Source organism: Coccinella septempunctata, chromosome 8, assembly GCF_907165205.1.
Source record: "Coccinella septempunctata chromosome 8, icCocSept1.1, whole genome shotgun sequence".
Lineage (NCBI taxonomy): Eukaryota > Metazoa > Arthropoda > Insecta > Coleoptera > Coccinellidae > Coccinella > Coccinella septempunctata.
Genome location: NC_058196.1, coordinates 23,571,580 through 23,595,293, shown reverse-complemented (window position 1 = coordinate 23,595,293; position 23,714 = coordinate 23,571,580). Strand labels below are relative to the sequence as shown.

The following is a 23,714-nucleotide window of genomic DNA, read 5'->3' as shown; positions in this document are numbered from 1 at the left end:
GGAACTTCCACTTTCTGAATGTGAGAATTTAGTGGAAGAATGGATTGATGATTCCCCAAGCAGACGCCATGCTTTGGTCAGTCAGGAGTGTAGTAGGTGTGATTTGAACGATACAAGTTGAGTTGCAGAAAGATTCATTAAGATTTGATGCCCCATCAAAATTTACAACTGTCATTTTTGAAGGGAAAATGGAGAAGTAACATTTTGATGGACTATTGAATTTTAACGGACTTTCCTGCAACAAGACGTTCATCATACGATTCGTCAAGTATATCTTATATACTAACTGACAAAGAAACTGCGACATCTAGAAGAAGCTGTTTGAATTTTAAATTTTTTTGGTAAAATATAGATAGGTAGTAAAGCAATCAGTAAATGATTCAAATTTGGAGAAAAAATGAAGAGTTTCAAATTTTTTTTATTGAATTTGTTAACAATGTGTTTCATGTCTCAGAGCCGCCAAAGTCCGTGGGGGCTGGGGTAAATTTCCAAACCTTCTACCCACGATGTACCAAACATGCTCTATGGGCGAAAGATCTAGAGATCTGGGAGGTCATGACAAAAGATTCACATGGGTCGCTTCAAAAAAGTTTAAGCTAACTCTGGCGACATAAGGTCGAGCATTATCTTGCTGAAATATTGGAATATCAAGCCGGTTAAGGTGCTTACCTCATGGCTCCACAATTTCTTGAAGGTAACGAAGCGCTGTCATCTTAACTCGAATAAAGACCTATTTTCATGTGCAATAGCACCCCATACCAGAACACCTACTATCCGGTGTACATGACGCTCAACATCAAAATGATGTTCACGTCTTTCTCCTCGACGTCGTCTTGCCCTTCTTCGGCCATCATGTGCACCCAAGGAGAATCGAGATTCATCAGAAAAGACGACTTGATTATGACAGCATCGATTCTTTACATCGAAAAACCCACATTCACAAAAAATGGGCCACTCCATGACACCAAATTTTCAGTAGTATTTGCTTGAATGTTCGGATTGGGCTTGTTTGTGGTATGCTTATTGGGCTATGCCTTGTACCATCACAAACGTCTGGTGAAGATTTCGTACATTTTCTTCATCCCCAATGACTATAAACTATCCCTCTATGTTTTGAACAGAGAATGTGGTTAGTAGGTACTCGATAGAACTCCTCCTTACAATAAACTAGATTTCCTCTAGTTTATAGTTGGGTAAGGAGGTGCGACCTCAAGGTCTATTGTGCTCTCCAACTGCGCCCTCTAAGGCTCGCCCTCTAGCTTCAGAGTTCAACGAACTCCATTTATCTAAGAGGACTTCAAGGAGACTAATGGTTGTATTCTGCTTTTCATCTGTAAGTTACAAATCTGTAGAGTACGAACGATCGGTCAGACAGGTTTGTAAATAATGAAATTCTGGAAATGTTTCTGTAACTATCTTCATCACAGTGTTGAGTTTGAACTACTTCTCGTAAAAAGTTACGGATTTCTGTAAGCTACAGATCACTAAAAACGTCCAGGAGTTTATGAAAAGTTACAGATTGACTTACAGATGAAAACAGAATACCACCATAAGTACTCATTCCTAATTTTCTCGTCCAAGATATTCCTTGCGCAAGCTAGCAGTGGCGAGGCATTCTGTAACCAGATGAAAGGGAGTTTTCTCCTCTTCCCCACAGAATCTGCAGTCGTAAGTTTCTGAGGAGCCCTTTCTCATCATATGCTTTACAAGGCGACATTGTCCTGTGAGGAAGCCGGTGAGAAGAAGTAGCTTATTCTTACTCAGACTCAAATACTTGGATCTTGCACTTTCAAAATTCAGGAGAAATTTTTATCAATGATCCTTTCCTGTAAGATTCCTACAGAGTGTTCATCTTTTGGTTTCTTCCTTCTGCAAGAACTCTTTCCTATAGAAACATTTGGTCCTCTATAGGTGGTGTCTTCGCTCTTCTGATCGGAAACCCTGTTACTTCTTTTCCTGAGACCAAACGAAACCCTTGGTGTGATAGAAAGGTGGAGGCTGTGAAAGAATGGAGAAATCAGTGGAAAATCAAGGGACGTATCAGGATATACTTGTTTAACTTCGTCATTCTAAAAATCGTCCACTTTTCGGAATCCACGAAAAAATGTGTGCCTGTTATGAGAAACAAGTATCAGTAAGGTATACAAGCTCAGATTCTGTCAACCATCCATATCCTCTCCGAATTCGTTGTCCGCATCTAATATTAAGCAGGAAATTCATAACCAAATCGAATTACGAAGTCCCTCACCGTCCCCTAAGTCGGCAGCTCTCACCCCACGTTCCAAAAATTAAACTTACTTGGCAAATTTTGGACAGCCTTCTAATGTAATTCTCGTCTGCCTAGCGCAGTGTTTTGATGTGATTTACAGGACTTGGGGAGTGTCACTTGCACACCCGGACGCGCTGACTTTATGACTCTGTTAGTGCAAGCGGAACAGGAGATATTATGATGTTATTCTGTCCTTGGTGTATCAATTGCAGGGCTCCAGTTGGGTAGCTGGGACAGTTATGTTCGCTAAGGAAGGGCAAACGCCTTCGTCTTGTTATTTTGTCGGTGAAACAATTTGATCGTGAGGAGGAAATCATCGATTTGAAATCAGATTCGCAATAATAGTTGTTCTTTTTCATTTCACCTCCTTTTTGTTTTATGTTTATGTTTTTTTCTATAAATTCAAGGGCGATTTCTATATTTGCTTTCCGTCTCATTTCGATGATTTGAGATATTTTTTCATTCAACGTTTTTGAGGTCAACTTGAATTCAAGATTCAACATTTCAGTTTACTATAATAATATCTAGATCTGAGCCCAGTTAATTGTTAATTGATGTGAAGTTCTTCTTGCTTTTGAACTTCTTTTAATTATTTTGATTTTTTTTTTAATGCAAGATGATTTTTGTTGAAGAATTCCACATTTTTCTAATTATTCGCTAATTCCTTCGAGAGAAATCATTGCATTACATGCATTTCATCTTCGGACTGATTTTTTTAAATTCTAGACCTGATGTAACGTCTTCAACCTTTAGCCAAACTATTTCGACTTCCGCTGATGTATAACTATTTCTGTTGATAATTCAACATTCTAACTGACTATCCATTATTTCCTTTGTGAGATACCCATTCCCTACCACTGCATCAGATTTTTCTTCTTTGGGTTGATTTTTTTTTTAATTCAACAACTGATGTTGTAAACTCTTCAACCTCTATTTCGAATTAACCACCACACCATACTACACAATTATTCAAGCCTACTCTGATAGAGGGCGACAATAGGGAATACTCCTTCTGACGAAAATGATATTTTTCATGAAATATCTTTGAAACGTCACATTTTGAAATAACCATTGCAACCGTTTCCCAAAAAAAATTATTTTAAGCACTTAAAAATGAAAAATAAAAATGGGTATTCAAAGTTTAAAGCGTTTTATGAGAATTGCGCAAGTTGGAAACATCGACTGAAATATGCCTTGATAATACAGGACAACAAATGCATTATCTTGATGAAATAGACAAAGATGCCTGTCTATGAAGTCTGCGAAGAACGAGGCAGGTCGTGAAATTTTATGGGATTTTTATGGCCGGTTGCAGCTCGGCAGTGAGTACGCGCCTGTAGATCAACAGCTGTTACTTTATAAACAAGCTGATCGAACATTGTTCTTTTCATTGTCTTGTATGCGCTGTTGCCAAATAGTAAACTCCGCACAAAGCGATTTAAATTTTAAAACCCCATATTTGAAGGATGATTTTGAATAGTTTCCGCGGTGAATTTGAAAAAATCATGAATGAAACTCATAATTATTCAGCGTAAACTTGCATATGCAGTAATAACCCAAATTGAGGAGAATTCCCCATTGGACCTAGTGCTTTTCTGAGAAACAGAAGAAGATGACCTCACATTTTCGTATTCTACAGAATGGAATGTGTCAAATTTCAATGAACAACCGAGTGCTTTTATGGAAGCGCATGGAGTATAGATGTGTGTCCATCCTGGTTAATTCGAACTTCACATCCGTGCTTTCCTCATTCCCACTTCCACCTGATTCTTCGATATTCGCAGTGAGCAATCAAAAAAAATTGATTGACCCCAATACGGCCGTTCATCTCCAACCAATCGGGCGATACAGGACTACCCTCCAAATCAACGGGACCCCTTTCCCATCCATTCAATTCCGTCCTGGTCGGCGCTTGGCATTTTTCAATTTAGCAACATCCCGCACGACACATCCAGATAAAATATGCATCCGAATATCCAGAGCAACAAGTCGTCAACAAAACTCCGTTTCGCGCGCGTCCGGGAGATAAATCAATCCGCACCGTGTACACGCAGGGCGCCGAGACCGGGGACCCCCATTCCGCCATTTTAATTTCATCGCGGACAACATCGCGGGCCCTCAAAAACAGCCGGTCATTTGTCAGGTCTCGTTACACATTCCATCAGGGTCCTCGGGGCGATGGTTAATCCTTGCATGTCGGTCCCTAACGCAATCAACAACGACCAACAGCTGACCGTCGACACGATTGCTTCATTAAGATTAATATTTTCCCTTTCCTGGTTCCGCAAACACGTCCGCCGCCGGTGGGATTATCTCCAAGTGTTTAACCTTTGGCGGTGGAGGTCGGTCGGTCTGTCTGACCGTCGGAAAAAAGTATAATTGGACCCTGCTGGATTGTTGAATGCGGAGATTGTGTTTCGAATTGGGTTGGTGTTATTTCGGGGTGATTGCGGAGGAAAAAAATCCCTTCCAGCGGTTAACATTCATCTCCGTACCACTGACGTGACAGATCCTCGAATTTTTTAACATAGGGAGAGGCGAGTCAGGAAACTGATGCTTACAAAATCTAGGCTCTATTTTCAGTCTCATTCCACAGACATTTGACACTCATAGAATCATAGTCAGAGTCAGTCTATTGTCTCTAGTCAGTTTGTTCAAAGTGCTGCTGCATTTTAGATTGACACAGAGTTCTAGCAGTGGAATTCTGAATTTCTTGGTATTTTTTGGCAGTTTCTAGCTATGTTAGGGCGCTTGTTTTTCAAACAATCTTAAACGCACTCAAAGACAGCCAATATTTCCGCCTGTGAAACAGTGGGACATGTCTTATAGGTATGAATGGTCGATACACCACATGCGTGACTTTTTGTCAAGTTTGTTTACGTAGTACGCAGAACTGTTCCTGTCACGAGTGTTCGTTGTCAAGGTCAGCGCCTTATAAGGAGCTGATTTCGCCTCTGCAACATATAAACAGGTGGCATCTACAGCTCGCCCCCCAGTTCTGATGAATTCCAGTGTGTGGGATGGTTCAAGGAGGCTATGTTCATATTTGAACACTTCTCTTTCAAAGCGAGTTCTGCGTTGACAAACAATGGTAAGGCAATTGTGCAACCAGATTATCTGGTGTTTGCTACTCCTCACCACAGAATTTGCCCTGGCCAGTTTTTACTAGACCTACCAATATAAGGTGCTTCCTTGGGCGTTAGTACCTCTAGTGCCTTCTTACTAACAACATCGTTGAATACAGCATAATGGCTCTAAAACCGACCATTTCTTAACCACCTCTGGAATAAAACAAGGCTACGTGTTAGCGCCTCTACTGTTCAATATTTTTGCCATAGTTGTCTGGATAATTGCTGACATGCGTATGTCTTTGAGAGGTGTTGAAATAAGAAGATTTGATGGAGGCCTGTTTTACCTGAAGCGCCTCAGAGCAAAAACTCGTACAATGTTTATCACGGAACTTCAATATGGAGACGTAGGTACTTATCGCTAGCAGCTCAGAGGATCTACAGATAATGCTGGACACCTATAAACATATACACGAAGCTTGAGGCCTCAGATTCAATATTGACAAAACCAAACTCCTGGTAAGTCTGCCAGAAAGCCTTCAAACAGATATCAGCCTGCAGGATGAAACTCTAGAATAGGTCGAGCAGTTCAAACACTCGTGAAGCTTCATAAATACTAGGGCTAACCTACACGGAAATATACAACCGTATCTGTTCGGCATCACGGGCATTCTGGAAGATATAGGACAGAGTAATTCAAAATCACGACTTCAATCCGAAGACCAAGACAGCTGTTTACAAAGCAGTGTCCCCCCAACGCTTCTTTACGGAAGCGAAAGCTGGACGCCCTACAGGCGACATATTAAACAGCTTGAACAAACGCAACAACGTCAATTAAAACAAATAATGCACACCAGATGGTTCCACATAGTTTCAAATGCAGAAGTCTTGCAGCGCGCGATTTGTATTACAATTGAGGCTCAATTAACAAGGGCCCGACTCAGAAGGAGCGGCCACATTCTAAGGATGCAAGACACAAGATTCCCCAAAATAGCTCCGTATGGCGAATTCACTGAGGGTGTTTGAAAACCAGGAGGCCAGTATAAGCTGTTTAAGGATATACTGCATCAATCCCTGAAATCAGTTAATACCGACCATAACTGGGAACAACTAGCGTTAGACAGATCACAGTGGAGGTCTTTGGTCCACAGTTATAATGAAATCTCGAGAAGAATACAGCAGTGGCCCGATCTGGTTGGTGACTATCCATGCCTGGAGTGTGGAAGGATCTGTAGGTCACGGTTGGGTCTCTTCAGTCACATGGGGACACACAGTCGCAAATAGTCCTAAGAAATTATAAGTTTGATCGCACCGATAGTTCTATTTTTGAGACTTTTTGTGGATTTATTCTCGGTAACGGGATGCAGCAATGAATGAATGACTGGAAGACCTTCAATCGGCCTATTATTGAACTTCTTCCGACAACTAGGTATTGATACCTACGAGGTACCTACTCCCCTATCCAGATCGCAACTGGATGGATGAAAAAATTATAAATTATTGATCTTCTCAATGTCCAAATGGCGCGTTCAACTCCCTTTAAGTACACCAGAAAGAGTGACAAACTGATTTCGTCCTTGAATAAAATAAAAGACGACAAAATTAAAAAATCTAATAAAGATCCGTTCAAAGAGTTCCATTAAAATCGCCAGAATGCAGAGAATTCTTTGAACATGCCCCTCGAATCACGAGTCGACTCGAGTCGGGAAAACTACGAAATGAATTTTCCACCGGCTCATATTTCATCAGAATCAAATTTCAAATATCCACCGAAACATTAATTTCGACCGATTTTTTTTTCACTTTTTCGCAGATCGCGCAGGCAGAGCAGATCTCGCAGGAAGACGGCGAGGAGAAATGGATGATGGTAAGTTGCCCGCTTTCTCATACTGTATTCAATATCTCAGGCACGTGGCTTTGGTTTAATTTGGAATTTCCATAATTTTCATGGTAGAGATTCCGGACTACGGGCTGCATATTTCTTCGACGTAACTTCCGCTTCCGTCCTGGAACTAAGCGAAAATTCTCCGCTATATTGCCCTTATAATATCTGTTCGGCGAAGTGAGGCCATGCTGGTCTGTTGCCGGGCCCTGGTGGTGAGGAATTCTGGAGGATTTTCGGGTGCGGATTCCTTGTTAAGTTCCCGATTAGGATCGATATCTGACGGTATTTGAAAGGATTTTTTATCGCTTTGGCAACACCATTTTCAGAAACGAGCATTAAAATTATATAATGCTAAGGTATTAATGTTAGAACTTCAGCGACTCGACATTGTCTCACCATAAAATTTTTTTTTGGTGTAGCAGGGGGAAAATCTGCAAATCAGACGAACCCAACTCCGAAAGAGCAACTCTTTTAGTTATATATTTCGAAATTTTATCAAGCTCAGAGCAACCGTTAGGTTTTGACGATCATTTCAGTGCTCCATTCTTTTGGGAATTTTTTGAGGTTCAACTATCGACACGTGTATCTCCCAGAAAAATCATCCTTCATCTAAATGTGTGCATATTCTGAAAGAGCAACTTTTCTTGTAATGAATTCCGAAATTTCATCGAGGTCGTGGCAACCGTTCGGTTTTGGCAGCTCTCTAAAAAAAAAAAACTTTCATTGAGAGAATCCGGTTAAGATTTACTGATAAAATGTCATTTTCCTGAGATAATTTCAAAGGAAATTCGGATACATAAACATGCAAATTGTTAATGCATCATTGAATTGAGTGAAGTAGTATAAAATCTCCCTACGTTTATTAAAATTGCGTGCTGAATTACCATTGACGAATAGGTGTTTTTTTCGAGAAGCCTCTCTGTGAAAATATAATCACCAAACTCATTGAAACGTCCCTTATTGAGATAAACAAATGAACACTCTCCTAAATTCCGTTCATCCTGAAACCTCATCATTCAACTTCAGAATTTCCCGAGTGATATCCGAAAGTATCAGAACGGAGATGTTAATCATCCCTATTCATCCACGGCTTTTTACGGACGAAGTAAAGATACCCCATTGTCTACTCGAAGTTCCCAGGCAACATTTTAAATTTTCCAACCTTCGGATAAGTGTAAAACATGCATTTCCAAGACCATCAATCACCGGCCTGAATGCCCTGTCTGGGTTTTATCCATGTTGCCTTGTTTTTGTGTCGGGATCCACATTAAACGTACTGAAGCAGGCAAGATTGCGGGGAACAATATCTGTTGTCACGCATTATTAATGGAGATTTCATTGGTTTGATGCACTCTCAGCGATTGGGGTTTTTGAATGAGCCCTGCTTTGGTTCACTCTGAATGGAGATCTTCTTCTATCAAGGATCAGAATGTCTGTACTCCATTGAAAGGTTGAATTGAACCAGATCCGAAATTCTTCGAATCCAAGGGAACCTTTGCTGCCAAATGAGTTTTGTACAGTGTGGTTGCCGTTGACCAAACATGGGTTTGATTGGACACTTTTGCCGAGAGTAAATATATGAAACATCCAAAATAAACTTCAGTGTCCGGTTTTCAGGGCATACCTCATTATAAAAACTCAAAATTTCTTCATCTTATTATCAGAAAAAGGTGTGGGCAAAAAGTGTTTCTTTTGCCCTCAAGAATCTGCTGTTTAAATATGTATATGTACAAGTCTTGATCAAATACGTTACATGGGGACAAACTGAGTTTTATAAACGTATCTTTACTAGACCAGTTGAATTATAAATTCACATTACCTGATGCTGAATCCCTGGTTCCCAAAACTGACGAGGGTCTGGGCCTTGGTCTCTCCTCTTCCAGAACCCTTTCCACCGATCTTTTATACAGGTTGAACACCGAAGCAACACATTCAACCTTTGCTCTGCCGCCTTGGAAAGTGTCACCGTCAATTTCAAACTCGAGAAGCGAGGTGGTAATCATGGGTTGACGCCTGCTCATGCTCGATATTGCGTTCGGGTCTTGATGTTGGAATGAGGAGCTCTCGTTTATCTGGAAAAATCAGAGAATATTCATTTGAAATTCGCTTTCATTCACCAATGTATAATAAGACTGTGAATATAGGGACCTGTCCTTCATTTTCTTCCCAGAGAAGGCCATTTGTGGAATTAATTAGAGTATGGTCGTAGAATTTTCTGAAATTTGGGTGGTGTTCCCCTATAATATTCATTACAGAGATAGACAATCTAGGTTCCTCGGTTGATTTCCTGATTAAGCTCTTTAGCTTAAGGTACGTACATTCAATGATTCTCAATTGCTACTTCTTCAGTATATTCAGATATTAGAAGGTTTCAGTTTCAGTTTCAAATCGTTGATTGTTCAATCAACGGGTTTTATGAAACCCGCTGTTGAATTTGAATCAGGCATTCCTCTTGTCAGCCTTCATATTTATATTCAGTTTGGATATCTCAACAAACACAGTATCTAGCAACTGTAGAGATACTCTGCCACCTGAATGCAGTACAGAAATTGCTCAACTGAAACACACCGTTTCTGCATTAAAATGCAGTATTTGATATACAGTTACTGTACAATTTCTGTATTGATATTATTGCATTTTAAATGCAGATTTTGATACTCAGTCTGTATTGAGAATTATTTAGTCAAAAAATGCAGTATTTGATGAACAGTAATTTAAAAGTTTCTGTATTTATAATTCTGCAGTCAGAAAATGCAGTATTTGATATATACAGTAACTGTATAGTTTCTGTATTGATAATTCTGCCATTCTAAAGTTGCAGTTTCTGATATACAGTGACTGAACAGTTTCTGTATTATCATACTCATATAATCCAAGCTTCTAATGATTTTGATTTCATGCTTTTTTGTTATTTCAGTTTTATCTTTTTTCAGATATATATTTATGCTTTTTTCTGATATAAATCATTCTATATACATATTATATTTGATGAATAAGAGTTTTGTTGGATTGAATCAATATTTATTGGACTTTGCCGATTAACCGAAGATAATAGAATCAAGATTAATGATTGTAAGGAATTTCTAAAACTCATATACCTGCTTCAAGAAGTTGAAACAGGTTGAAAATACGATTTTGGACTATAAGGTTGAGAAGAAATTTTATGAATAGCTTCAACTCTATAATTGACGACTCCTTTCATTACCATATTATGGGTTGTACAAATACAGCAATGCAAGATTCAGCTACTGCATTACCACTGCTTAATTTAAAGTCCAGCATTGTTGTACAGTTTTCGTACAGTTACTGCAAAACCATCGCTGTATTCGAAGTGCAGCAACGCTGTACTGTTGATGTATATCAAATGCATTTTGTACTGTTTAGTAACTGTAAAATTCAGCACGATATATATTTTCGAGGTATTACGTTCACGGGTATCACTGAAACACTTGGCGAAGATGAAAACATAGTTCATTTTGCGGAGATCTATTTTGGTTAAAAATTGTAACTTTCCAAATTGATACTGCATCTGTCTCTGGTGATTTTGGCTTGTTATACCTGCTTAATGACTTCATAGATCTGCGAAAGATGAGGTTTATAGTCCCTTTTTCTACCTGTAAAAGTTATTCTCCGATGCTTTTAGACTCTATCTTTCGGGGCCTACAGAACTTTGAGGGTCAGGCCTATGAATATCATGGTTAAAAAATGCGGATATCTTTTTTCTGAGTCATGTGGTGACAAACTCGATGTCTAATTGCTTTTGTTACCACATAATGATACAGTTACTGCACTACCACTGCTGCATTCAAAGTGTAGCATTGCTGCTGTACAGTTTCTGTTCAGTTACTGCAAATGATGAATTGGAACAGCTACTTTTTACTGTGGATGTATATCAAATGAAAATTGTACTTTAAAGTAAGTATGCAGTTCAGCGGGACATATACGGTCCGTTTTGATACAGCTACTATATTACCATCGCTGTTTTCGTACATTGACTGAATTTAAGTTTTTGATGGAATAGTCTTGCCACATTCAATTTCTAGAAAGTACTGAAATTAGGTTTTCCGCTCAAACATGCCACGTGAACACCAACGACCAAACTTCCCGTGGAATTGACTACTGCGGATGTGTAATACCTAATACTTAGTCTACACCAGGTGCGCCCCGCATATCCAAAAAATTATTACAGTCACTTTAACCGACGACCAAAAAAATTCTCGGAAACTTTTTCCGCGCCGAAACTTCATAATTGAAAATAGTTCGGGATAAATTGCGTCCCGTAGGTAACCATTAAATTTAAATTATGTTTACGGTGACTTCGCCAACGAAACTTTGTGTCGCCAACTTAATGCGGAATGTCGCGGTACAGCTTCGGCATGGCGTTACGTATTAGCGGCGTGAAAAAAATTAATTGCTCTAGCTCGAGCTCGCGTCGCTTGCGGATCGACGTCGACGTCATCCTTGATGGTGGAGGAGGTTGATTTGCGATTTCACATCGGTTCGATCGAGGGGTAATGAGGGCAGATCTGAATACTGATGAGGAATTTATGGAGAGTGTTGTGGTTGTAATTGATTTTCATCAACATTGCAGTTCGTAGAAGACTTGAGAGGTCTACCAAAAGGTTGCTTTCTGCTATGATTCAGGTTGTGTCAATTTTATACCGAAAGTACTGAATAAAACTTCTTTCCTCAAAATAATTGGAACTCCGTTCACACCTAAGGTGTAATAAGATGAGGTGCGTTTGTACCCCAAGGGGGCTACAAAGCATTCAAGGAAACATTTTTCACTCTTGGCTCGTATGATGTACCTATAAGGCAAAACAAAGAAAGATTCCTTGTCCAAAAAAAAACATGAAGAACAATATGCACCCCTTGTGAGATATTAGGTGGCAAAAATAAGAGCAGCGCTGTCTAACAGGGAGTTTGAGTTATTTTTCAGCTCGAAATGCTGATATGAAGCAGTGATGAACTATGAGTTTCAAGAGTTTAAAAAAAAAAATTTAGTCCATGAGGACAAATAATAGACAGTACTAGTAGTAGTCACTATAGTGACTACCGCTTCTGTAGGTTCACGAGAGGAAGTGAATACGCCTAACGGAAAGCGACTAAAGTGATGTGAGCGCCGTCTCTGGTTTCAAATGTGTTACATAGAGTGGTTTAAATATCAATTTGAGGGATAAGTAACAGAAACTTATGGTATTTCGTTTGATTTCAGATGGCGATTTTTATTGTCGTACCTCTCGTTGTTTATCTAGTTGCTATTCATTAAACTTTTTTGTGTATTTTCTCTATGAAAACTTCAGGAAGTTATTCGAAAATTATTGCATGTTGAATAAAAAAAATTTCCGAACTTTACCAAAGAAAATGGAAATTTAAGGATTAAGACTAGTACCATGTGATTCGGTTATTCATTGAATTTTATTTTGAGTGCTCCGTAGTGGATGGAATTTTCAGGGCGTGAAGACATTGACTTGAGCAAACACTACTCCATGTGCAATGAACATTTAACTGCAAATCAATTGACAACGTAAGTTGCTGTATGCAGGAAGCATTCCTTGCATAAAGGATCCATTTATGGGAAAGTATGAGCTATGTATATACGTCCAATTACTGTCAATTGCTACTTCTTCAGTATATTCAGAAATCAAAATGTTTTATTCATTTAATTTTGGGTATTGAGTGACTGTCAACTGGTTGATCAGGCTATTAAAATTTTGTGAAACCTGCTGTGAGTTTTTTGTTCATTCTTTAATCAATTGATTCAAACATTAGTCGATTAATTAAATCATTAATTGATTGATGAGTTGTGTCATAAAAAAAAAACATACTAAATAGGTAAAGAGATCATGAAAGAACTATACGACGGGCTAACATTCAGGTCTTGTAAACCAATGTAAGATTTTTTCAATATTATTTTGTTTATAGAAGTTACAACTGGAATATGTACGTGATGATGGTATATTGAAAATTGTTTCATATTAATTTTTCTTTAAATTGTAGGAACAAATTGCAATGTATTGCACAGAAATTACACATTTGACGGAAAACAGATCACCATATAACTTTGTATCCTCTATTAAAATCTGTATTCTTTGTCCATAATCTTCAATTTATATCACATTTTTTCATGATAAGAATTGAAGAAAATCCAACAACGTTTTTGATTGAAACGATCTAAATCAATTCAAAACAATGTTAAGATGAAAAATAACATCTTGATCACAAAACAAAATCCTTCTTTGTGTACTGGTCTCGACAAAGTTGATATTTTGTGATGAATTCTCATTTCACGCCCTTGAATTATAGAACAGAAAACTGTTACATAACAGTTTTCTATATTGACAGTACGTTATCAGCGCCATCTCATTGTCGAATGTGTTTCCACTAACCAAAATGTATTCGCTTTATTGTAGTATAGATATGCGGTCGTTTTCTGTCTTTCTTCTTTATAGTAGCTGGTAGTCCACCCTAGAGTTTTACAATAATATATAGCCAACGAAGCCGCGGGTTTGGCTGGTAAACCTTCAATGCAGTGTCGAGCTCTCCGCGTTACGCAAAAACATCTCTTTTCACTTTGGGGTGCCCTTTACGCCACACCTAACAACCAACCTCGTTGTGCTCGCAGTACAACAACAGAGCCCGGTCGTCATGGCCGTTACACGTACGCCATCAATTCGATTTGTCAATTAATCACCAGCCACTTGAATCGGCGAACGCAAAAGCAAGTATGCAACAATTAAAACGACAAACGCAATTGCCATCATAAATCTGAATTTAATAACGGCCCTACTGGCAAGGCACAATATATCCTGCCACTTTAATAATAACTAATGAATTGGATGTACGGAATTATGGAGTCGAATGCTGGATATTTTTGGTTATAAATTCAGTCTGGTGGTGATGAATGAACGAGTTGAAACTCTGTATATTGTGTGTCAAACGTAGGTCTCGAAATTACTCTGCCGTCATATCTGGGCAATACGTTTAGCTCGCTGCAGATTAATGGCGAAGTCCTGGTATGAATGCGAACACAGCGACGCAACGCTCTACTCCAACTGGATGACGTTCAAATTGCGTCCTGGAGTACAATGTGGTGGAGGGTCCTACGCGAAATTCGTATCTATCATTGTGGAATTGTCACGATGATGTTCGAGTTCATTTGCGAAACTCAAAAATCGATGTATTGTCGGTTGATAAATCGACCTGGAACACTGTTTCAGTAACGATCAAAAGTGCCTAAACCATTGGTTAAATGACATCCAGTAACAACGAGATACAATGCTGAGTTTCCTTGAAAATATTTTATAGGTGAAACATCATCTTGTTGAATTATCAAGAATGCTGAGAGAGTGTAGACAAGTGCAGATGAAGTTTACTCATTAAAAACTCACGCTTCAGGAATTCTGAATTAATGACCTCTATAAGCAGCTAGGAGAAAATGAGGAAGGAACAGAAATTGTAATTTAAGTCAGTCCATCTTTCAGAGCTTCAGAAAATAGAGCAACTGACCTTGGGTATTTCTTGGGAAGTAGTAGCAAATAGGTTTCCAAGAGAGAACGGCCCAATTAAGAATTGATGCTTGCCTTCGTAGTAGTTTCAACCCTTTCTTGGACGGATTTAAAATATAACCCCGTTTCCCTATCATATCTGCTAAGAGACATAACTCCGACAGTAAATCAACGTTGATTACTTCTTCACTTCAGCAACCAATATTAAATGTATCGTACTCTTGTCTCCTATTATGTTCATTGAATAATATGGAAAAAACGTTACCCTAACGTTGAATTACGACTTATTGTATGGAAATTACGTTTACGAAGCTGAGGAGGGTATGCCGTGTGATCTATAGAACCTTGAAGCTCAACTAATGCCCGGTTTCTGTGCTCGTTCAAAAAACATCAGTAGTTGTTAGTTAGAAAACTTCACCGAAAGGATAAACTGTCGTTAATTTTGTGTTACTTTCTGAGGTCTCTTTCAATGTTTTGGCAACAGTCAATAGATAACTGGTGGATTTTATGAGATTAATCTTTGCAGTATCTTTCCAATAATCCTTCCATTATAAATTAAGATTAAATTCATGTGAACAAGGACGTCAAGTATTTTTTTTTTCATTAATTCATTCAGTCATTGTTGTATCCTGTTACCCAGAAGAAAACTACAGAAAGACTCAAAGATAAATCAAACTTATAATTTCCTAGGGTTACTTGCGACTGTGTGCTCTTCTGTGACTGAAGAGACCCAACCGTGACCTAACAGATCCTTCCACACTCCGGACATGGATAGTCACATACCAGATCTGGCCGCCGCTGTATTCTTCTCGAGTCTCCATTATAACTGTGGATCAAAAACCTCCACTGTGATCTGTCTAACACTAGTTGTTCCCAGTTATGATTGGCCTCAACTGGTTTTAGGGATGGATGCGGTATATCATTAAACCGCTTATACTGGCTTCCTGGTTTTCGAGCTCCCTCTTGTCTTGTGTCTTGCATCCTCAAAATATGGCAGCTCCATCTGATTCGGGCCCTCGTTACTTGAGTCTCAATTGTTATACAACTCACGCGCTGCACGACTTCTGCATTCGAAACTTTGTGGAACCATCTGATGTGCTTTATTTGTGTTAGGTGCCATTGTTGCGTTTGTTCAAGCTGTTTAACATGTCGCTTGTAAGGAGTCCAGCTTTAGCTTCCATGAAGAAGCGTTGGGAGTACCACTTCTTTCTAAACAGCTGTCTTGATCTTCAGATTGAGGTCGTTATTTTGAAACTCTCTGTCCTTTAGCTTCCAGAATGCCCCTGATGCCGAATTGATACGGTTGTGTATTTTCTTGTCCAGGTTAGCCCTAGTATTTATGAAGCTTCCCAAGTACGTCAAGTGGTGCGCCATCGTTGACGGTTTAACTTAATCCTATTGGGAGTTTCTCCTTCTGAGCTGGCCTCAGTAACTGGAATTACCGGTTATCGGTTCATAAAGATTATCGAACATATTAACTCATGATAAATAGAGATCAGAAACCTACCTAAAGTGATCATTTTATACCTATTGTATTGCTTATTTCTTTCTATAATGTATTTTGGTGACATAGAAGACCAAATACTGATAATACTAGGATGAAACAAACGCTCTTGGTGAAGCGTCTGATGATCAATCATCTTGTCAAGTTACGTCGTTATTTGGGCTTCGATGCACTAGGTTTTTTGCTTAATTCATTCTATAAGAACGAAGAAAGGATAAAATCGATCTTTCCTCTTTGAAAGAGTGTCGCATTCTGAATATTTGTAAGACATCATCCAGACCAAACCAGCCCTGTACATTCCGCAATCGTTTCTCCATCACCTAAAAGGGGAGAAAAGATCGCATAATCTAATAAGATTTTTCCGAACACCTTTCACCGTTCCATCCACCTGAAAAGGGCCACATCGATCGGTCACGAATACTATTCGACCTTTATTTTTAGTGCGTGGCCTCCTTCGATTCGAGCCCCTTTTCAAACCAAACATATCCATTTCCATGATAGAGACCTCCGACGATATTCCCCATTTCCCGAACAGGGAGGGGGGGCATTATGAGTCGAATGATTTTTCATACGGACGCACCCGCGTTCTGACGGGGCATTTCCCAGATTTATACCCCCGTCGGCGCATGGAAATTTATCGCTATTTTTCGTACGGTGAAAAATGGATCTGGGATAAGTATCAATTTGAATGACCACCAGAGATTTTACGTCTTCTGGATATGTTTTCCCGGCGAAAGTCTATGGCATAATGGATGGTCTATTTGCGAGATATATTCAGGTCTACCTAGCGGGGAGTATAGATATTTCTCTGGCTGTTTATGGATCTTCTGTGAGGTTCCACAGTTTGGAATGGTCGGGGGGATTGGGAGAATGATTTTGAGGAACTTCAACGATCGAGGAGGGGCATGAAATTTATGTTTATGGATTCTGGAACGCAACGAAGATTTTTCGGATATCTAGTTGAAATGTTTCAATGCAGTAAGAGATGGATCTACTCTTTTGATTGTCATTTTCTTTCGATAAGAATGGTGAAATATGAGTTTAGGGGAGACCGGGTATGGTTGTCTCACGGGTTGGTTGTCACAGCGGTCATAACAAGAACTGAACATAGGATTGAATACGTTGATCAGCGTAGATAATTCCAAAATAAACAAGCTGGGGGTCTTGTTTTACTAGACGTCTCTAGAGCATTCGCCACAGTATGGCATGAAGGATCAATATATAAGATGAGACGTGCTGGATATTCGATCAAAATATGCAAGTTGATCAGGAATTATCTCAGAAATAGAGGATTTTACGTAAAAGTGGAAGGAGAATGCTCCACAACAGGAGATATAGAGGCTGGAGAACCCCAAGGGTCAGTACTTAGGCCACTCCTGTACAACATATACATTCACGATATTCCGAAAAATCCAAGAACCATGCTAACGTTACATGCTGACGACACAGGCATAGCCACTCGACATCGCAACCCAGAAGTAATAGAACGAGTTCTACAAGAAACGATTGACGAAACAAATGACTGGTGCATAAAGTGGAAAATCAAGCTCAATGGACGAAAGAGCCAAGCAATATTACTACAGAAGAGAAGATTGCGACCCACAACGAATTTAGAAGTTGACGGCGAAGAAATCGACTGGAAAAATGAAGCCAAATATCTAGGAAGAACGCTTGACAAAGGATTTAGTTGGAAAAGTGATATCAAACAAGCAATCGACAAAACGAAAGCAGCGACGAATAGACTCTACCCTTTAATAGGAAGAAGAAGCCACATGTCGAAAGAGACTGAATTGAAGATAATCAAAGCCGTTGCTAGGCTTCAACTGACTTATGGATCAGTTGCCTGGGGTTCGCGACAAAGAGCCATATCAAAACAATTCAGGCCACTGAAAACAAGCTGCTTCGATGTGCAATAGATGCACATTGGTTTGTCAGGAATAGACAGATTTACAGGGACCTAAAATGGGAAACCATAACGGAATTCATGAACAGAAAAGCAGAGAAATCATTCGAAACAGCGAAAAACCATCCGAATCAAGAACTCAGGAGACTAGTGGACTACGACTCAGAGGAAGAAAAAAGGAGAATGCGAATATACCGAAAGAGACCAAGAGATCAATTAAAAAGAGATTAAAATAAGAATAGAAACTTATTGACTAATCCAATACAGTGTTATCCAATAGAGGATAAACACATAAATCCCAGCACGACAGTGTGCGGGAAGAAAACGAACTAAGAGATGAACGGTTTGTAGGCAAATGCCAGGAACCAATATTCAAGAAGCAGTTAAGGGTTTTTAGTGGGTCTCGAGCTCAGAAGAGTGAGAATCCCCACACTTGTTGTTGTTTGAAAAAAAATGAACAAAAATATTCGGAATTGAAGTTGTTTTCGACGAACAGTAAATAACTGGAAACCTACCATGGATAGGTAGTGAAATTCTACCCAGAATAAACGAAAAAACTCATGGCGGTAGATAAGTTTGAATTTTTCTTCTTTGAGAACCGATTCGAACTTCACAACGTTCAACAGAGAGAACGATAACTGTAGTTTAAACGTTATTGGCCCTTCTAAATTTACTTTCGTACAATCCATACAACTTTCAACAACATCCACATAACAAACGGATGCAAAAAATTGTTCCAATTTGTTCCGAGACACGACTCCGAAGAGCACTTTTCAATTTCGCAAATTAAATCGACTTGTATGTGGAAAATCGAAGTCTTCGGAAAACATTTCGTTGAGTTAGAGCGACTATACGAGGGCACGAACGTATCTCGTTTTTCATACAGTTGCATGATGGAAAAGTTTAATATATACAATATATGCGAGACATGCGAATCCATACTTAGAACGTGATTGGATTGGTAAACTTTTATGTTCATGTGGTTTCGGAATGTGATTAGGAGAAAACCTGTGAATATGTGAAATGGAATCATCAGGGGACTGTGGGCGCTTTTCGGAAAGAAAACGCTTCCTATCCCTTTTCCTTCAATGGTTATTGTTCCATACGACCAGAAGACTTCACATAATTGATTTGTTTTTCTTCAGCTCATTTTTTTTGAATTTAACATGTTAAGAGTTGAGTGAATTGAGTGGACTCTACTTGCAGGATTCACAGGATTAGTTAATTTTATTCAGATCATGAAGAACCATCAAAATGTGCAAAATATATGGAAAAGGGTGAATCAACTTTTAAATTTCCACATGGTGAAATTGTGGATTTTCATATTTTTCCAATTGTCCACATTTACATACTTTATTCAAGCGATAATTTCCTACTGTTAACGATTCTGTTCAGAGCAGAGCTATTTCTCATGAAATTAGTGACTTTTACTGAAAAAACACCTCAAATCTGGCCTATCCCCTGGACCACTATTCGGAAGTATTTTTAAAGCCACCATACTTCAATTACACGGGTTAACACCAAATTTGACTTTGAGTGCAAAGCATAAAATTTCGATAGTTAAGATCCTAATTAGACGAAAAAAAAATATATGGCACGAAAAAGTTTGCTTCTGTGTTTAGGAGACTGATTCAACGATAGCATTTACACTAAAAACAAGCAACATGTGGAGCTCATGGCTTGTCTTGATTCCAAACAGGAAGTCAAAATATGCTTCATAGGCTTCAGAGAGAACGTGAGATGTCTTTAATTCGTATTTCACGTCACGAATTATAATAAATTGACCACATATAAAACAAAATGCATCAGCATCGTATTTACATTTTCTTGACGATATTCGAAGTTTGTCTGGGCTAGTAAACAAAACCTGATCATTGTTTATGACTCGAGTGCCCTCTAGCGGCACCTTGTAAACGTGAACACCCTACTCTCATCGGACGATCTTTTTGAATTATTAAAAATTATAAAAAAAATGAAGAACGACTATTAATACTATAACTATCACAAAAGCAAACTTTATACCAAAAAAAGTCATTTTCTTTTCGTTTTTGTGCATAATTAACCGGAAAATCCTAGTATAAACGTTAGGACGAAGAACAAAAATTTTTTTGTAGAGTCGTGTTATTGTTGAAATAATTATATGACTTACATTCCCCAAACAATACAATTTAATTTTTATCTTTATATATGGCGGATATCTCAAGAAACTTCACAGACTCGGAACTTGTTAATTGGATTGCGAAATAAATATAATAATGAAAGAAAAATCCTCCTGCTTTGTTTCATATTGTATAATCCAATGTTTAACAAAAAAATTATGAACTCTTTCAGAATTCGAAGAGAAAAAAAAGATTATATGTGTTTTTAATTTAGGGATAACTTTCTTGTCCATAGACATATCTGGTTGTCCAATGGAAATATTACAACCAACAATCTCAAAGAAGGTACTAAATGAACCAAACTCAATAAAGTATCAGTACCGGCAGTTTTAATGATACGGCACATCGGACAAAAAAAACGTTTTCAACGTTCTTAATAATAAACAACATTACAAAATAATAATTTCAAAGCGAAAGGTCCTAAGTCTTAAGACAGGATGTCAACTGTTGGAATTAGGGTGTCAAGCATTAGAATGTTCATATTTCCCAAGTAAAAACCTCATCACATCGTTTTTATTGAAGGGGCAACAAAAATTTCTTATTTCAACCTCTTTTTGATTGATTTCTTGGTCTCCTTCGGTAAATTCGCATTCTACTTTTGTCTTCCTCTGGGTCGTAGTCCACTAGTCTGCTGAGTTCTTGATTTCGGATGGTTTTTCGCTGTTTCAAATAATTTCTCTGCTTTTCTGTTCATGAATTCCGTTATGGTTTCCCATTTTAGGTCCCTATAAATCTGTCTATTCCTGACAAACCAAGGTGCATCTATTGCACATCGTAACAGCTCGTTTTCAGTGGCCTGAATTCTTTTGATGTGGCTCTTTGCTGTGAACCCCCAGGCAACTGATTCATAAGTCAGTCGAGGCTTAGCAACGACTTTGATTATCTTCAATTTTGTCTCTTTCGACATGTGGCTTCTTCTTCCTATTAGAGGGTAGAGTCTATTCATCGCTGCTTTCGTTTTGTCGATTGATTGTTTGATATGACTTTTCCAAGTGAATCCTTCGTCAAGCGTTATTCCTAAATATTTGGCTTCATTTTTCCAATCGATTTCTTCGCCGTCAACTTCTAGATTCGTTGTGGGTCGCAGTCTTCTTTTCTGAAGTAATATTGCTTGACTCTTTTGTCCATTGAGCTTGATTTTTCACTTTATGCACCAGTCAATACGAAGCAATATTGCTTCGTCAATCGTTTCTTGTAGAACTCGTTCTATTACTTCTGCGTGTCGAATTGCCATGCCTGTGTCGTCAGGATATAACGTTAGCATAGTTCCTGGATTCTTCGGAATATCATGAATGTATATGATGTACAGAAGTGGCCCAAGGGGATACTCCAGCCTCTATATACCTTGTTGTGGGGCATTCTCCTTCCACTTTCACGTAGAATCTTCTGTTCCTCAAATAATTCCTAATCAACTTGCACAGTTTGATTGAATATCCAGCACATCTCATCTTATATATTAATCCTTCATACCATACTCTGTCGAATGCTCTGGCTGATATCTAGTAAAACAAGAGTGCTAGATACTTCAACCGGAAAATGGGAAATGGGAAGTGAAACCGGTGGATAGCTTTGAGAAATATTTTCAAATATCATCACGATGCGCCACCTGTCCCGCAATGACTGAACCAAATCTCACTTACTCTGCAGACTCCTACACACTCACTGATGGCTCTCCTCGTCAAGTCACTACATGCGATTCAGGAGGGTTCAATCGTTAGACCACATTCAGGAAGCCAGGAAGTATTATGGAAATGGAGTATCACTAAATTCAATGATATATTGCGGCTAACTTATCCAAAAAAACTGAGTTGCGATCAGACAGAACAGCACAAATAAGTGGCCAGCCAGAGCCAAACGAGAACCGCACATTCGAACCGACCGCAAAAATCCAACTGCCCCATTCGCAGCTCCCAGACAAAACCGATATCTAATTCAGCAGGTAAGGCACAATGATCCTTTCCAAGGTTCACCGTTCGCCGTTCGACTCTCGCCCGACTGCGAAGGGAAAATAGGCACCAATTTGCACATGCAATCGAATCGGCCGTAGAGCGAACACTTTGATTAATCATTGACCGGCAGACGGAGGTGGCTGCTGCAGGGATACGTTGGCTGGTTTCCTCTAATGGGTATTATTCCTGCAGAATCAATTGGGAGCGTCATCGGAGCGATAGTATAAACGGGACTTCGACGTGAATGAACACCGAGACAATTGGGAGTAATGCAAGGTGGAAATTTCTATGTCTATTCCGACGATTATGAATTATTGGTGCCTTTGGAGTTGGCTCTTTGATGGCGAAGAGATAGTGAATATTTTGTGTTTTGCAATAGCTTGATTTTCATTTCCAGCAGTAATTATGCACGTGATCGAATGATTCGATAAATTGTGGCTCAAAAACTTTGTTCAGATGAGTTTGAACACTTTCTTTGTTCTTCTTTAGTGAGCATGAGCTCAGAGAACTAGTCAACTCCAACTACGTAGGACTCAGAGCAGTTGTAGAGGTTGGGATCGCCAGTTTCTGATAAGCCCATTCTCATTATAGGCTTCCTTAGGCCACAATGTCCTATGAGGAGGCAGAACTTATTCACACTGGGATCCAAATACTTATTGGATCTTGCAGTTCAAAAATCCCAAAGGAACTTTCAGGAATGATTCTTCGAAAATTCCTCCAGAATGTTTATCTGGTGATTTCCTCATTTTTTCAAAGTGCAGAAAGGTTCTGGGCCATTAGGTAGCTCCCTTTCTGGAGAGCGTGTTTTGGCTTCTTCGAAATCTTTGACTCCAGAATGAACAGGAACCCAGACGAAAGAGAGCTTGTTGTTATTGCCTGTCTTATTAAGTTTCCGTTCCCTCCAGCTTTGAGTGGTTGTCATGGGTGTTCAATGGTTTGATAGCAGCTTTACTGTCAGAATGTATCACCCTACCACATCCTTGATCAATTTCTTCCCAGGTAAATGTCAATATGTCATACATAAGCAAAAGCTACCTGATGCAAGCTTTTGTATAATCTTAGCGAATTAATAGTTATTATTTTATTATTTATTATTATTCCACTAAAGTGGAATAATAATGTTATAATGTTATTACATGGTTTCGAAGCTGAAACTCCTACTTCGCTAAGAATATACACTACGCAAAAAAATTAACGCACATTATGGAAATCTCACATTTATTCTACAACTGAAGGTGTTCTCAATGATAATTATTTTTATCAGAATTATGCATGCATATGTTATCCACTTTCAACGGTTTTCTTCAACACAGATGTTCTTCCCAGCAGGAATAAAAAAAGATGATATTATCAGATTTTGAATGTATTGGCTCCATTCTAAAATCAGCAGTTCTCGATCAATTCTAGTGAGTTTTTCTTTCGTATGATTTTCTACACTCGATCGCTATGCAACGCGAAACGCGCGATTT

General features: G+C 38.8%; 1 protein-coding gene across 1 annotated transcript in view; it reads right to left on the bottom strand.

The window, feature by feature from the left end:
* The window catches only part of LOC123319077, a 156,967-nt gene that overhangs the window by 10,561 nt on the left and 122,692 nt on the right, over positions 1-23,714 (bottom strand). The window contains exon 5 of the mRNA XM_044905924.1: positions 9,042-9,294. Coding sequence (XP_044761859.1) covers positions 9,042-9,294 — 253 coding nt within the window. The remainder of the gene's footprint in view (positions 1-9,041; positions 9,295-23,714) is intronic.